This window comes from Diorhabda carinulata, chromosome 9, assembly GCF_026250575.1.
Source record: "Diorhabda carinulata isolate Delta chromosome 9, icDioCari1.1, whole genome shotgun sequence".
Classification (NCBI taxonomy): domain Eukaryota; kingdom Metazoa; phylum Arthropoda; class Insecta; order Coleoptera; family Chrysomelidae; genus Diorhabda; species Diorhabda carinulata.
The window spans coordinates 7,942,597-7,959,068 of NC_079468.1; the positions used below are offsets into that span (position 1 = coordinate 7,942,597).

Consider the following 16,472-nt stretch of genomic DNA (forward strand, 5'->3'; position numbering starts at 1 on the left):
TTGTGTTTCCTACCATTAAAAATTTCAACCATTACGTTGAATTATCCATTTTTTTCACTAAGTTGTCGAGGTCTTCTGAATTCAATTTTCTTATTAGCCATGAGTGATTATCGAAAAAGACTAAGCGGTGCAGAATATCGTAAAAGGAAAGCAGAAAAATCATCAAAACAAGAAATTTTACTGAATAAAATTCCAATAATATCTAATTTTATGACAAGATCAGAAAAACTTGTAAGTGATGATCAACAAGCATCGGGTTCATCAGACGTAAGTATTTTGATACACTTATTGCAAGTATTTTTTTTTCAAATATATCTCTAAAAAAAAGATTAAAAATAATTTCTCATAATGTGAACTTCTAGAGAAAGTAAGTATTTGAAATATTGAGACTTGAATTCTTTTTAATATTTTTGTGTAATCAGGGAAAATTTTAATTTCAACTATGAATGAATTAATGTCCGTGGCTCAAAGATTTTTTGTTTTTAGCCGGAATTAGATGACACATCAGCCCAAGATACCGAAGAAATACAATCAAATCCTTCTTTATTGCAAGATACAATTACAAACAAAACGCCATCAATTTTTCTTTCATCAGAAGATGCGGAAGAAAGTCATTCAACAAGTAATATGTTTCAATTGAGTGATAATCCTTCCCTATGGAATTTAAATAATGAAACACGAGATTTCATAACTATAAACGGTTTACCACAAACTAATGTAACTGATTTTAAAAATTCACGAAATGTTTATAATGATAAAACGAGGTTTTGTTCTAAAAGCTTATTACAACGTACTTTAAAGAACGGAGAAATTCAACATCGCGAGTGGTTAATTTATTCAGAAAGTAAAGGATCTGTATTTTGTGCTCTATGTTTATTATTTGGTAAGAGTGGTGAAGTAAACGCTTTTACTGGTGAAGGGTTTAGAGATTGGAAAAACTCAAAAACGCGCATTGAAGCTCATGAAAATTCTGATTTTCACAAAACTAACATCAGTCATTTCAAAGCTCGAGCTGCCATTCAAGGCCGCGTTGATCAACGTTTAATGATGCAGCTTGATGAAGAAATTTTATATTGGAAAAAAGTTTTGCATCGAGTAATTGTGATAATTAAATCCCTCGCAATAAGAGGGCTGCCATTTAGAGGACATTCAGAACGAATTGGAGATCCCCATAATGGTAATTTTTTAGGTTCACTTGAGCTTCTTGCTGAATTTGATCCGTTCTTATCAGAACATTTAAAATTATATGCGCGCCCTGGCCGTGGAAATATTTCGTATTTATCTAAAACAATCTACGAAGAAATTATATTATTAATTCAAAATAAAGTATTGCAACATATTTCTGAAGAAGTGCAATCTGCTAAGTATTTTGGTGTAATTGTGGATTCCACACCTGATATTGCTCATGTTGATCAACTTACGATAATTATTAGATAAGTACGTAACAATGGTAAAATTGTCGAAAGATTTCTAGAATTCATTCCAAATACTGGCGATAAGGCTAAAGATATTGAAGATGCATTGTTAAAATCGCTTGAGGATAATGGTTTAAATATAATGAATTGTCGTGGTCAGTCTTTACGATAATGTAAGCAACATGTCAGGCTTATATTCAGGAGTGCAAGCACGAATCACAACAAGTAATCCTTTAGCTGAATATGTTCCTTGTGCTGGTCATTTTTTAAATTTAGTGGGAACTTGTGCAGCTGAATCTGTTACCGAAGCCGTGGACTTTTTTTCTACTTTGCAAGAAATATATAATTTTTTTACCGTTTCAACACATCGTTGGGAGATTTTGACACAGCATACAAGTTTAAGACTTAAAAGTCTTTCTCAAACTCGACATGATGCATGCTACACATTAGAAAAAGAGTGGCCTGGAATAATTGTTGCACTGAACTTTATTGGCGAAAACAAAGATGAAAAACCTGCTACGCGAGCGGAAGCTAAGGGACTGCAGCAAAAATTACAACATTTAAAAACAGCAATTCTAGTCATTGTTTGGAATGCAATTTTGGATCGCTTCAATTCTGCGAGTAAGAAACTTCAGGATTCTCAAGCTGATTTATCATCTGTGATACAAATATACAGATCTTTGGCATTATTTCTACAAGATATGAGAAATAAACAATTTTCTGATTATAAAAAAAAAGCCAAAGCACTATCTGGAGTTCAAAATTACTATCGATATGACACCCGTCGTAAAAAAACCCGAAAACTTCATCCTGACGAGTCACGGGAGAATGAAAGAACAGCTGTATCTGGAGAAGAAAATTTTCAAACCAACATTTATTATCCAATTTTAGATACTTTAAGTGTACAATTGAAAGAACGTGAAAGTAGTTATCATAATCATTAAGAAAAATTTAATTTTTTTGGTAATTTGTATGAAATTGATACAAATGAATTAAAAATTCGCGCAGATGAATTAGTTATTAAATATCCTAATGATTTGGAAGAGACTTTCGCGAATGAATGTATTTATTTGCACTGTCAACTCAAAGATTCTCTATTAAACACGAAAGATATACGTTCCGCGCAAGAAATATACATTTTTTTGAATTCTCAAAAGCTTCAAGATGTTTATCCGAATGTAGACATAGCTTTGCGTATTTTTTTGAGTATTCCGGCTACGAACTGTTCTGAAGAACGATCTTTTTCCACCTTGAAAAGAGTAAAAGCAGCAAGTATGGCTCAAGAAAGACTCAATGCTTTGGCACTACTTTCAATTGAAGCTCAACTAGTTCAAAAAATTAATTACAACGATATAGTTGATAATTTTGCTCAGACTAAAGCCAGAAAGAAGATATTTACAAATTAAGTAATACATTATAGTATAAGAAAATTGACTGTTATTTATGTTGTTAATATTTATTTGTATTCTTTAACAATTATTTTTTACGAAATAAATATTATATCTAAATAATATAAGCGGACTCAAAAAAATAAAATTTCATCCGTTGAAAAAGGGCGGCTAATCAGATAGGGCCTAAGGCGGCAAAAAGCTTAATCCGCCACTGGGTATTCCAGATCTGACACTAGCAGGAGCTGTGACGAGTTTTTGGCAAAAATTAAATCTTTGTTAGCACAAACGTTGACTACATCAGGAAATGAACTAAATCAAATTAAAGCTGGAATCAGAAGACTGGAAACCAGGAATAAGTTGCATAAACTGAAGGCTTTACAGTTTTACAAAATGAAAAAAGTTTCTAAATTTGCAAGTAGAACAGATGAAACTCGAGAAGCTATATACCTGGATTTTGCAAAGAACCTGCCAGTTCCTAATATTACTGCAAACGATGTTTACTACAAAAGACAGCTGACCGTCTATTCATTTAATATACATGTTCTTTCTACTGCACAAAGTATTTTCTACGTATACCCAGAGACAGTTGGCGGAAGTGATGCAGTTTGTTCTATGTTACATCACTTTCTTTACAATTTTCTGGATCACCGCGTAACGAATTTGGAAATCTTTTGCGACTCCTGTGGAGGCCAAAACAAAAACTATACATTCATCACCTAGTTCATTTTCAAGGAAAACTGGATTTTTGGACATGTTGTTCGACAGCCTTAATGGAAATCTGTTAAATCCTCCTTTAGGGAAAGAATTGAGTGAGGTTAGTTTTTTTTTCAATTACAAAACGTTCTTATAAGATCATTTGTAAATTTGTAGGTATCTTTTTGTTCACCATGGACAATAAATTGGATGATTTTGAAAATGCAGATTCTGAAAATGAGAGTCTAGCAGATTTAAGGTAAGTTTTTTATTATTTATCGTTACACACTGCGAACTCGGACATAGTTAACAAAACGTTTATTCTTGAAAGGAAAAGGAAAAAGGAAATTTTTGTTTGACGGAAAAAATTAGTTTACCGTATTGGAGTTTTAGACTAAACGAATAGGAAGTCAATAACTTAACAAAACATGAAAATGCTTTAAGGAAGAAGTAAGAAAAAAAATAGTTCCAGCTAAAAGAATAAAAACAGTAAAAGACTGCCAAACGAAATGAAAATTACCAAATTACCGAAATTTCCAACAACTTATATATACCTAAAACACCGATCCAAGGAAAACATATTAAAGACAAGATACCAGAAGACGATGTGAACTTTGTCAAGATGCACATAGATTCCTTCCCTACAGTACTCACTAGTCACTACTGCAGGGTTAATACGCAGCGAAAATACTTGGAGTCATCGTTAAATATAAAAAAATGTATTCGCTGTACCCTGAACTTTGCGCTGCTTCCAACGAACCACCAGTAAAAAAGTCTTTTTATAGGAATTTATTCTGTTGTGAATTTAATTTACATTCTTTTGTCCCCAAAAAGAACCGTTGCGATCTAAGTGAAGAAATGAGAATTAGAGTTTAGGAAGACAATTTATTGGAGGATGAACAGAAATCTGTATTCGAGAGACACCTTGAGGAGAAAAATGCATGTCGTTTGGAAAAAAAATAGATAGAGAAAGTCTCAATACTTTTTTGGTATTCGATTCGATGTCTTGAGCTGTCCGCATGCGGAAGTAAGCAATTTTTACTACAAAAGCAAACTAAATGTTTACAATTTAACTGTCAGATTATCCAGCACAAAACAAGTATACTGCGCACTCCGGAGCGAGTAGTGTAGTCTTATGGGTAGAAGCGGGAATGACATTGTAAGTGCCTTGCTAAAAATTTTAGATGCTGTATTCAGAGACAATCATAACTTGATATTTCTAATACTATGATGTGACAGCTGCGTGCTCCAGAATAGGAATTCCCTAATGTCTTCAGCAATTTCACTCTTTATTAAAAGGAATCCATAATAATGAAGTTTTCTACTCCGGGCCATTCCTGCCTCCAAGAAATTGACGCAGTTCATAGTTGCAGAGAAATATTGCTGAAAACATCTGAATATTATTCCCCATTATCACTTATGCGGTTTGTTGACGCCGCCCCTGTGCGAAAGACATAACAATTTTTTGCCTAGCCTTGTGAAGCGAATTCAAAGGCCGGCACAACCAGTCGGGAATTTGAGAAGCCTACACAAGTGAGAGAGAGAGGGTTCTCCTTCGATTGAAAAACATTTTCAAATGTGTTATTATTTGTAACGATTCAAATTTACATCTATGAAGTCAAAAAACACAAAAACGAGTGTGTTTTTAATCAGTTTTACACGAATCATTGGTCCTTCGAAGCCGGATTAATTAGTCAATTGGAAGATTTTTGTGGCAGGCAGCAGAAATCAACATTATACTCAATAACAATTGAAAATAAATATAGATAATTATTGAAGAAACAGCTCCAAAGCCGATACCAAGACGATAGTAAAGCGCGGTGAGTCCTATTTTTACCATTCCGTAACGTTCACAGCAGTTTAGGTGAGAGCAGGTAACATAATCGAAATATTATTTGCAAACATTTATGTCATTTGATTTCCTTTTTTAAATCGTTTGGGTGTAGTGAAAACAAAAATAAATAAATAAAAAATGTCTACTCCAGTAATGAAGGGTCGGAGGGAAGAAGGGGCAAAGTCCATTTTTTTTAGTAATTGAGTTATTGATGGATTGTTGTAGCTCTTGACGAGTACTTTCACATGATATAATGATTTGTGGGAGAAACGGGTCAAGTCACTTTAAAATAATGGGGTCAAGAAGGGGTCAAGTCCACAACTAAACGCCGTTGTATTCAGCAATTCAATTACACAAATTAAAGGCAGACAAATTTTATGATTTAAAAAGAAGAGCCCGAAAGGCTGCATCGAAAACAAAAACCTATGAGGCCATATGCATTGATTATGGAAAAAATTTGTGTATGCCTAATGTTACCACAAACGATGTATATTACAAAAGACAACTTTCCGTTTTTTGTTTTATTATTCACATTCTCAGTAATAACACTTCTTACTTTTTTTCTATCCAGAGTCAGAAGGTAAAAAGGGAAGTGACAATGTTTGTCAAATGCTCTTTGAATTTTTAAACAACCACCTTGACAAAAATGTTGAAAATCTCCAAATATATGCAGACTCTTGCGGAGGTCAGAACAAAAAACTTACGATGATATGATTCCTCCATTATATGACACATATACAAAACAGGTTTAAGTATGTACAAATGACGTTTCCTATAAGAGGGCACTCATATATGGAGACAGACAAAGACATGGCTCTAGTAAAAAACAATTTTAGAGCTGAACTGCCAAGTGACTGGACTATTCACATCAGGGATTGTAGACAGAAACCTAATCCATACGTTGTTGTAGAAGTAGATTACTCGTTTTGGCGATCATGAACTGTGTTTTTTAACTTTACTTACAAGAAAAAACTTAGCGTTCAAACAAGACCCGTAAGAGAAATCAAGTTCTCTATTGAATCTGAAAGGATTATGTACTTCAGGAATAATTATTCTGGACCTTGGGAAAGCACAGTCATCACTCTACCAGCCAGGCGTAGATTCAATGTAGAACCTTCCACTCTTCCTGATCACTCTCACAGGTAATAATAAATTTATATTATCAAGTGACAGTATCTTTAAAATTTAAGAAAATAAAATAATATAAAATAATATTGTTAATAAAAATATTAAGAAATGTCAGGGATCCTTAAGTTTTATGAAACTTAACTAAGTTTTTTCTTTATGATAACATTATGTTTAAAAAATAGAGTCTTTCATTTTTAAGTGAAGCAAAACTGTTTTTTACCCATTCAATAAATAATGTTCTTGATTTTAATGGATTTTTCATAATTTTACCTATAATACCATCCTATGACACATTAAAAGTTAACTTGAAGGGGGAAAAAGGGGGACAAGTCCTGCATATTGCCCCTTTTTCCCTCTTCCAGATTGTTACCATTTTTCAATTGCGTAATCTGTCATGCAAAGGAGTGAATACAATTAAGATAAATAATATTATAGATAAATAAGATTCTAAAATTATTAAGGTAGCTTATTCAATAAACAGAATTTATAATTTTGTTTTATTAATACTTATCTAAAAATTAACCTTAAATTGTCGCTCCTGAAAAATTTGGTCAATGTGACTTTGCCCCTTCTTCCCTCCGACCCTTCAGTTGAAAACACAGAGCTTAAACTACTAACTAAAAAACGTGGTTCTATTAAAGAAAAATTAACATCCTGTGTGGAACGGTGTAAGGTGATTGGGTTAGAAGTTAGAATGCGGGATACTGAATCTTTATTAGCACTTTTTGATGAAATACTAAACGAAATTGATTATATTTTAGATTTAGATGATAGGGAAGGGGAATTTTCTGAACGTGAAGATTTTAATAACGGGTATTATTCGGCAATATCGCGTGCGAAAACTTTATTGGAGGTACTTAAACCGAATTTTGATAATCGAAGTAATTCCAGTTGTCATGGACAGGCATTTGTAGAATCTAACGCGAATATTTCGAAGGGAATAAAACTTCCTGATATTAAACTACCAAAATTCGACGGTTCGTTCCAAACATGGTTAGATTTTCGAGATATTATGATTCGATGATTCATAAAAATACGAAAATTAATAAGATCCAAAAATTCCATTATTTGCGGGCATCATTAACAGGTACAGCACCACAGTTTATTCAAGCGATTGAGTTTTGCTCGTGAAATTATACTATTGCATGGGATACTTTATGCGAACGTTTCAATAACACAAATTTATTGATTCAAAATCACATTAGTGCCATTTTTAACATGGCTCCTGTCACATCCGAGTCAGCCGAACAAATACGCAATTTAAGTGACAACCTATTCAAGCAGTTAAACAGCTTAAAACAATTATGTGAACGGACCCAATATTGGGACACAGTGATCATTTGTCATCATCATCAGGCGCTATCAATCTGTCAGTATTTTTTAGAAAGCTGTGAAGGTTTTATCTAATATTTCCCATATTCTGAGGATCTGAGGTTATTTTAATTTTATACTTAAAAATAAATATTTTATAAATAAATATGTATATAAATATTTTCTACACGGTTTTAATGTTTTAAAGTCTGGGGCCCCGCAAGTATTGAGGTATGAAATCAAACTTTTTAAATCGCGAAACTGCTATGCTACTGCAACTAGACTGACAACACATCCAGAAGTAATTTGGGGCCTTTCAAGAAATATCTACGAGTCCACATTTTAAACATTTGTATTATTATTTATGTATTTGATTATTACACAAGTCTTCCTGGTTCCTCGGTGACAGAGTGCATACATGCATATAAAAAGGCCCCGCAGGCTTTTGTATTAGTTATATAGATTGAATTTGAACAAATACAGTATTATTAAAAATAAAATTAAATGTTATAAACTACATTTTTTCAATCAAACTTGGTCCACGGTGACCGAAACATACAACACTCGGGCAACTAGTGTTTGCGGAACGTTAATAACTTTCGAGCATGAGAATGAAAAGTCTATCGTGACGCCGTGAGTAGGGCAAATAGTCTGGGAGCGCGGCTCTGACGCTACTAGCAGTCCTGTGAAATGATGGCTCTCTCACTCCACTACTTGTATAACTAGATGAGTAACAGGTCAAAGCAACCAGATGCGGGCCAGATGTTTGTAGAAATGCTCGAAAAACACACCCCGCGCCTAGACACGGCCGCGCGCCCAGACTATTTGTCCCATCTGTAGGTTGGTAGTGTAATTGTTGTACAAGTCGACATGTCACAACCTGCAACCTACACTGCTCTACTCCTTCCCTGATTTTCAGTAATCAGTATTGTTTCTACAGTGAATCACTGTGGAACTGTGTATTAGTTCAGTGTCTGTGAGTGTGAGTGGAGAATATAGCACTTTCTGCATACTCATTAGTCAACTGTTTGTTTCTTTTCTGAAAATTACGTTTTTGATAGCGAGATAAGTACAATTAGGTACTAATACATAGATTACATAGGATAGATTACATTAGAAGTATACTGCAATATTTAATTATATTCGTTAAATTAGCTGCCCCGACAGGCTCCGTTCTGTCAAAAAATATTCGTAATTTCAATATTGCTAGCATATCGTCCCTACAATGGTAAACTCGCGAATCTGCAATTTTTGCGAATTTGGGGTTATTGGTGCATTTGGATGTAAGATGACCAATACACACTATGGTAGACTCGCGTATCTGTAGCTCGTTTCGTTATACTAGATATTGCCACTGTAAACTCACCTAACTGCGTGAATCTTGTTTTTCGACCTCTGTAAAGTAGCGAATTTATAGATTGGTGACTTTACCGTAGTGAATTTTAATAACACATGCATCTCTTTACCAATGTATACTCGCGAATAGGCGAATTCGTTAGTCTACTGTTGTGAGCTATTTCGTAAATGTTATCAGCGTGTTGTAAACTCGCGTAACTTATGGACATTTAACAATTTTGTAGTATAGATTAACATTTAGTTGCATATTGCGTTTTCGGGTGGAAGCACTAATGCTTTTTTCGTTTGTTGGTGCTGTATTGAAATTAATTCATCGGTTAAGTTTAAATAGTGAAGTTTCTTGAAAACATGATGAGTAGATCGAAGAGGCTAGTGGAAATGGCATTAAAGCAACATGAAAAAGGTAAATTAAATAATTTAAAAGCTTCTAGTGGTGATAATCAAAGCACTAAAAATATATTTTTTTTGCAATTTTAGAGAAAACTGAGGAGAAAACGTCAGTAGATGAAGATTTGCCAATTCCATCCACTTCGCGTGTTTTGCCTTTACCTTGTAAGTAATTTTGATCTACATTTTGTACCTACAACTCTGCAAACTTCACATAAAAGTTTTATTTCGGCAAGGTTTTGACAAAAGTAATGATTTTTCTTTTGTAGGTTCTAGAGAATCGTCACCTATTCCTTCCTTCGGTTCGGATCTGGAAAATGCTTTCAGCTCAGATGATAGTGTTTTTGATAAGGATTACCAACCTCCATCGGATAATTTGAGTGATTTGGAAACAAGTATGCATAACCTTGATTAATTTTAGCTCAAATTGAAACCTTTTTTTTTCAATTGCTACAGAAAATATTAATGAATTACCACAGGAAATAATATCAAACAAACAAACTACTTCTCCGTCTAAACAGGCAACACCGAAGAAAAGGAAGGTATCAGACCCTACTCTCTGGAAAAGAAGTGTTGAAAAAGCGAATCGACTCAAGGGAAAATCTTATAAAACAACTACTGGTAAAAATATTCCTGCTAGACCTATTATAGCTCCTCGTTGCTTGAATCTTCCTAAACACAAGTGTAAAGATTTAATTCCTGAAGATGGCAGGTTACAAATTTATAAAACATTTCACGGGTTAGATACTTTATACCAGCAACGTGAATTTATTGTAAAACATGTGACTGTCAATCTTCCAAAAAGAAAAACAACGAATCATGAGTCTCGAAGGAAAGCAACAAAGAGTTACTCTCTAACATACAAAGGGGAGAAACATAACGTCTGCAGGAATTATTTTTTAGATACTCTAAATATTCCAGAAGCTACTATTAGGGGTGCTTTAGCTAAGGTTAGTGAAACAGGCCAAATACTACCTGATATGAGAGGAAAGAAGGCACCACCACAAAAAACAGATGAGAATTCAGAGAAATTTTTTAGGCAGCATATTCTTTCCTTTCCTTCTGTGGAATCCCATTACTGCCGTAAAAAATCAGAATATAAATATCTTGATTCTTCATTAACAATTAAAACTATGTATAAATTATATAAACTGGAGTGTGAGAAAATTTCTAGTAAGCCCGTGTGTTTTGAAAAGTACAGGAGGGTGTTTAGAGAATACAAGTTAACATTCCATAAACCAAAAAAAGATTTTTGTAAAACCTGTGAGGTTCATAAAAATACATAGGGAAATGATGACCAAAACAATAGTCATGGTGATCATTTAAAACGCAAGGAAGCTGCACGTCAATGCAGGGACGAGGATAAAGAAACAGCAAGGCAAGATACGTCTGTTTTGGCGTTTAACTTTGACTTACAGTCAGTTCTTAACACTCCTAAGGGTGCAGCCGGGCCTCTGTTTTATGTCAGAAAACTTGCAGTTTACAATCTTACGACATATAACTTAGGAAATTCTGATGCTACCTGTTACCTTTGGGATGAAACTGAAGGAAAGCGGGGAAGTGTGGAAATTTCTACTTGTATTTACAATTTTATAATGAATAAACCAGAAATAAGGCATGTTCGAATGATGTCAGATAATTGTGCAGGGCAGCAAAAGAACGTAACTTTTTCTATAATGTGTCTCCATTTACTAAAAGTACACCCTGTTCTTGAGGTGATAGATCACAAGTTTTTCGAATCTGGACACACCCAAATGGAATGCGACTCCATTCACGGTAAGATAGAGCAGAAATCGAAAAATATTCCTATATACACCCCAGAAGGCTGGGCACAAGTGATAAGAACAGCACGATCAAATCCAAGACCTTATGACGTCACGTATCTTTTACACGATGATTTCATAGATTTTAACCAATCTAAAAAATCTGTTTTCCAAGACGAGTCAGGTCAGAAACTTAAGTTTCGCAATGCAGTGTGGCTGCATTATGAAAAATCGGCTCCAGAGACAATTTTTTTTAAAAATAGTTACAACGATACGTCATACACTAAATGTACTTTGAAGAAGCTACGAGGGCGTCCTGTAATAATATCAGAGCCTGCAAAACTGTATTCTTCTCGAATTCCGATTTCGAATGCAAAAAAGAAAGACTAAAAAAAACTTTGTGATGAATTAGTGATACCCAAAGTTAATCACGATTACTACGATAATTTACCTACAAGTAAATTGGCAAGAGACAACTTGCCAGAACCAGATCAGCTGGAAGAGTCTGATTATTCTGAATAATAAGTTCTAAGGATTAATCTAAGTTGATTTTTGAGATTTAATTTTTGTTAATTTTGTATTTTTTAATTTGATCTTATAATTATTAATTTACGTTTAGTTTTGAGATTTAATTTTTGATAACGATAAATATTTTTTAATTTGTTCTTGTATTTGGTTTGGACTAAGTACTTTTTTATATTAAAATATGTACCCTAAAACTATTGTGCATTAGTATAGCGAAGTTGTGTAATAAAAACCGACAATTGAGTGAATAATAACATTTAATTTGGAACAATAATTATTACGGATTCGCTAGTTTACTGTCAAACTACAATAATTACCAAATGTGTACCACAGTAAACTAACGAATCTGCGTTTTAGGCCTTTAAAATCGAAAATTTTCAAAGTTGCTCTTATAGCCTTCAAAATAGCCTCAAGTTATACATTATAGGCACAAATAACAATTAAAAAGAATTAAAACTGATTTTAGGGAAACAAATCGAATTGCTTTTTGCTCCCCTGAATAATTGAGATTTTGCAGATTGGCGAGTTTACCATTGAAGGGACGATATGTTAATTCTGAATTGACTGAATTAATATTGAATAAATATTTCTAACAATATGTTAACAAAATGACTTTTCACTTGATGGAGATTCTATATTATATGAAAGGAAAATATTAAAAAAACATTGGCGGAAACGGTCGAGTTATGCGAGTCAATATGATCACATTTTTCTCCATGCATTCTTTATGGGGTTATCAAAAAATTTTTCATCTTTCTTTGCAGGTGGCCACCTTATAAATGGCTTCCCGTGACCAAGACATTAGTAGAAAATAGAAATCAGGGAGTAACAAGAGGAAAAAAGCTGCACAACAAGCCTAACTTGAAGGACAGCTTGGTAATTCTTTAACAAAGTTTTTAAAAACTGAAGTAGACAAGAAGAATGTTATTGATACTGACACCCAAAAGAAATACGTATTGGATAATTCAAGTCAGGAAAGTCTCCAGGCACCACATCATTCTCAATTTGAGTGTTCATCTGATTCGGCTTCGCATCCCGTGTCGTCTGCCCCTGTTCATCTGCTTCAGGCTTCTTCATCTTCTCAACAGGAACCGCCGCCAGAAGCGCCATCTTCACCTCTTTCAGAAGATTTGCCTTTGGAACCGGAACAAAACAGAACTGAGCAGTCTAACTCTGAAGAAAATTATGACCACGATGTAAACGACCCTTATTTATGGCCAAGCAGCCTAACCCAATCAGAGCGGACTAGAATTATTGAGAAGAGTCCTGTATCCGTCACAGGCGAAAATTTTCCTAAAAATGAAAGTGGACGACACTTTAATTAAGTTCATTACACTAGGAGTTAGCCAAACGGCGAGCAACAGAGAAGACGGTGGCTTGTCTACTCAAAATCTAATGACTCTGTGCATTTTTTTGCATGCAGAATATTTTTGAACAGCGACAATACATCCGCAAGTGCTTTAACCTCTAAACGAGGAACTGATGATTGGCAACACTTAAGCGTGATTTTGAAAAGTCACGAAATGAACAAAGTCCATAGACAATGCATGATTAAATTGTTTGATTTGGAGAAAGGATTGAAACTGTGAAACCAAACTGTCAAACCATGGACTATGAAACAGAAGCTCAACGTTGGAGAGATATTATGGACTACTCGCAGTTGTACAATTTCTGGCCTCCCACAATTTAGCGTTTAGGGGTCACAAAGAAACAATTTCCCCAGATAATATAGAGAGAAGTGGTAATTTCATAGATTTAATTAAGTTTATTGCTAAGATCGACCCTATTTTAAAAGGACATTTGAATAGCATCTCCAAGAAAGAACATATCAGGAACCATTACTTTGGTAAAGATACTCAAAATGAGTTTATCCAACTTATGGCAAACCACGTAGTATCAAAAATAAGAGAAAAGATATTGAAAAACAAATACTATGCCATCATTCTTGATTGTAGACGTGATATAGCAAGGGTTGAGCAACTGTCCGTAGTTTTGAGAACTACTGACCTAGAAACTGCTAAAATTGAAGAACACTTTGTTGGGTTTGTTGCAGTTGACACAACCACCGCCGAGGGTTTCACCGACTACTTACTAAAGGAAGCCACAGTTGGAACTTGGTTTTAGGTGACGCTGCATCATCCAGTGTACAAGCACAAGTTACATACGCCGCTTATCGAGGAAACTTAAAAGCGCAGCAGAAACATTATACTTTTTGAGAAATTGTTACTTAACAACATATATAGATAAATCTTACTTTCTTGTAATTTCATTTAATATAATTCATTCTCTGTTCAGATCTCTAACAATAAACTTGTAATTGCTTGAATAAATATATTTTTTAAAAACGAATTTTTCGTTAAGAAAAACAAAATTGGCGCAGTCAGTAGGATTCGCGCAAGTCGTGGAAATTAAAAATCACTAAAACGTTTGCGGGCATACGGTGCGTAACAAAATTTAGGATAGTGTGAAATAATTTAGTGACTTCACGGCTTTAACGTTTCAACGTTTTAAGTGCGAATCCAACGAACAATATTAGACTAGCAATTATCGTGCAATAGCCCTTTAGTGGTGAACATTGGAGATAGCAGGGAATCAACGAGGGAGATTTTAAAAGCATATTCTTCAGAAACGTAAGTGCCTTATTGTCCTCTTCTTGCCTCTCCTACCTGTTTTTGGGTTTCGGAAAGATAGTATTGATCATTAAGTTTTAAAGTTTCAAAAACATATATAATTAATAAAAAAGAAATTATCAATTTATGAGTGAATTAAACTCTAGTAATCTCGTTAACATAGTTCAATTGTTCAATAATATTTCTTTAGTCGAAAATAACGTAGAACAAACTGGTACTAACAAAATGGCTTCTCCTGCAATGAATTGGGATCTTTTCAAATCCAAATTATCAAATATTAAACCTTTTAACGGTGACAGTGAATACAGTGAAATTCCCCTTCGCGGACACCCCTCATACACGGACACCTCCCTTAAACGGACATTTTCTCATGGTCCTGACCGACTCTCATATAATTTGCATTGTATAAACTCTCTCTTGGACGGACATTCTCTTGAACGAACGCGGACACGAGAAAATGTTCTCCTAACCGGACAAAAAACAAAATAAAAAGAAACGCCTTGTCTTATTTTTTTTCTGTTGAGAGTATCGCTATTGCATTTCTCAATCGCGCCGCGCGCCAACTTCGCTGGGATTTTCTCGAGTAAACTGGGGATTCACCGACTTTAATATTTCGGTACAAACGCAGCCTATGTGGTGCATTTCTGCCCGGCGTGAGTTAGGGTTCCCCGAATTGGTCGGGGATTTACCGTTCTTATTCTTTGGGTACACGCTTTCGATTAAATTTCCATTCAGTATTAGTCTGACGTCTATGCGGAAAAGTCACAGTGGGCGACACATTCATTGTAGAAATGGCTCCAAATAGAAAAATTCTGACGCTTAAACAAAAAATTGAGATTGTTGAAGTTCACAATAAGGAGAAGTTAAGTGTAAGGAACTTATCCAAGCGTTTTAATATTGGAAAAACACAAGCTGCAGATATAATTAAACATAAAGAAATTCTTCTAAAGAAATGGATGTCGAACAGCAATTTGAATGAAAAAAGAAGCTTTCTGACGGGTGATGGTACCAAAATTGACAAATTGTGTTATGACTGGTTTATAGCAGCTCGCCATAAGGGGATTCCTTTGACAGGTATGCATATTATTTTTTTAGATAAGGTTTTCTTGTATTAATGGGTTGATTTTCTTTTCATATCAATTCTAAAATAGATAAAAAGAGTGAGATTATCAATAGGTTTGTCGTGACAAAAACGCAAAAAACTTATTTTTTTTTAGGTCCGCTAATACGATGCAAAGCAAAAGAAATAGCCGATTCTTTGGGACATTCTACATTCAGTGCTTCTTCTGGTTGGCTCAATAAATTTAGAATTCGCCACAATATAAGTTTTAAAGCGAGTTCGGGAGAAGGAGCTTCGGTTAATGCTGAAGATGTTTCATCGTTTTTGGAAAAATGTCCTTCTTTGATTAAGGGATATTCACCGAGAGACATCTATAATGCCGATGAAGACAGGCCTGTATTTTAGGGCTCTACCCGACAAAACGCTCACGTTAAAGAAGGAAAAATGTGTTGGGGGTAAGTATCCCTAAAAGAGGTTTACAATTTTGCATTGTGTAAATATGGCGGGTGAAAAAGAAAAACTCCTAGTCATTGGTAAGGTAGCTAAACCCAGAGCTTTTAAAAACTTTAACATAAATGACCTGCCTGTAACTTGGAAATGCAATAAGAAAGCTTGGATGACAGGACAAATTATGACAGAGTAGTTGCAAGACCTAGATTGGAAAATGGCTAAAGAAAAAAGAAACATTTTGTTATTTTTAAATGATGAAAGTTTGTATGTTGAAGATCCAGATTCAGGACAACAAATTGAAAATCCAGTTGAAATACAAGAACTTTCCGAAGATTCTGATGTCGATGAGGTTCCAGTACCAACAGAAGCTATCCCAAATTATGGTAAAGCTATTACCCTGACCAAGCAGCTCAAAAGTTTTGTCGAAAATCAGGGAGATACAGAGTCTTTGGAGCTTCTTTCTAAATTAGAAATACGATTTCAAGACGCCATTTTAAAGAAAAGGAGGAGACAAACGACAATATATGAA

The 16,472-nt window shown here is 34.4% G+C and overlaps 2 protein-coding genes and 1 pseudogene across 2 annotated transcripts; all 3 read left to right on the forward strand.

Moving 5' to 3' along the window:
• The first annotated feature begins 210 nt into the window (after positions 1 to 210).
• Positions 211 to 1,437, forward strand: LOC130898083 (zinc finger MYM-type protein 5-like). Its single transcript, XM_057807132.1, has 2 exons — positions 211 to 267; positions 487 to 1,437. The coding sequence occupies exons 1-2, from the start codon at positions 211 to 213 to the stop codon at positions 1,435 to 1,437; spliced, it is 1,008 nt and encodes a 335-aa protein (XP_057663115.1).
• A 160-nt stretch (positions 1,438 to 1,597) lies between these two features.
• On the forward strand, positions 1,598 to 2,821 carry LOC130898084 (uncharacterized). Its single transcript, XM_057807133.1, has 2 exons — positions 1,598 to 2,339; positions 2,424 to 2,821. The coding sequence occupies exons 1-2, from the start codon at positions 1,598 to 1,600 to the stop codon at positions 2,819 to 2,821; spliced, it is 1,140 nt and encodes a 379-aa protein (XP_057663116.1).
• Positions 2,822 to 15,224: 12,403 nt separating this feature from the next.
• On the forward strand, positions 15,225 to 16,098 carry LOC130898086 (tigger transposable element-derived protein 4-like; annotated as a pseudogene).
• Positions 16,099 to 16,472: the final 374 nt, after the last annotated feature.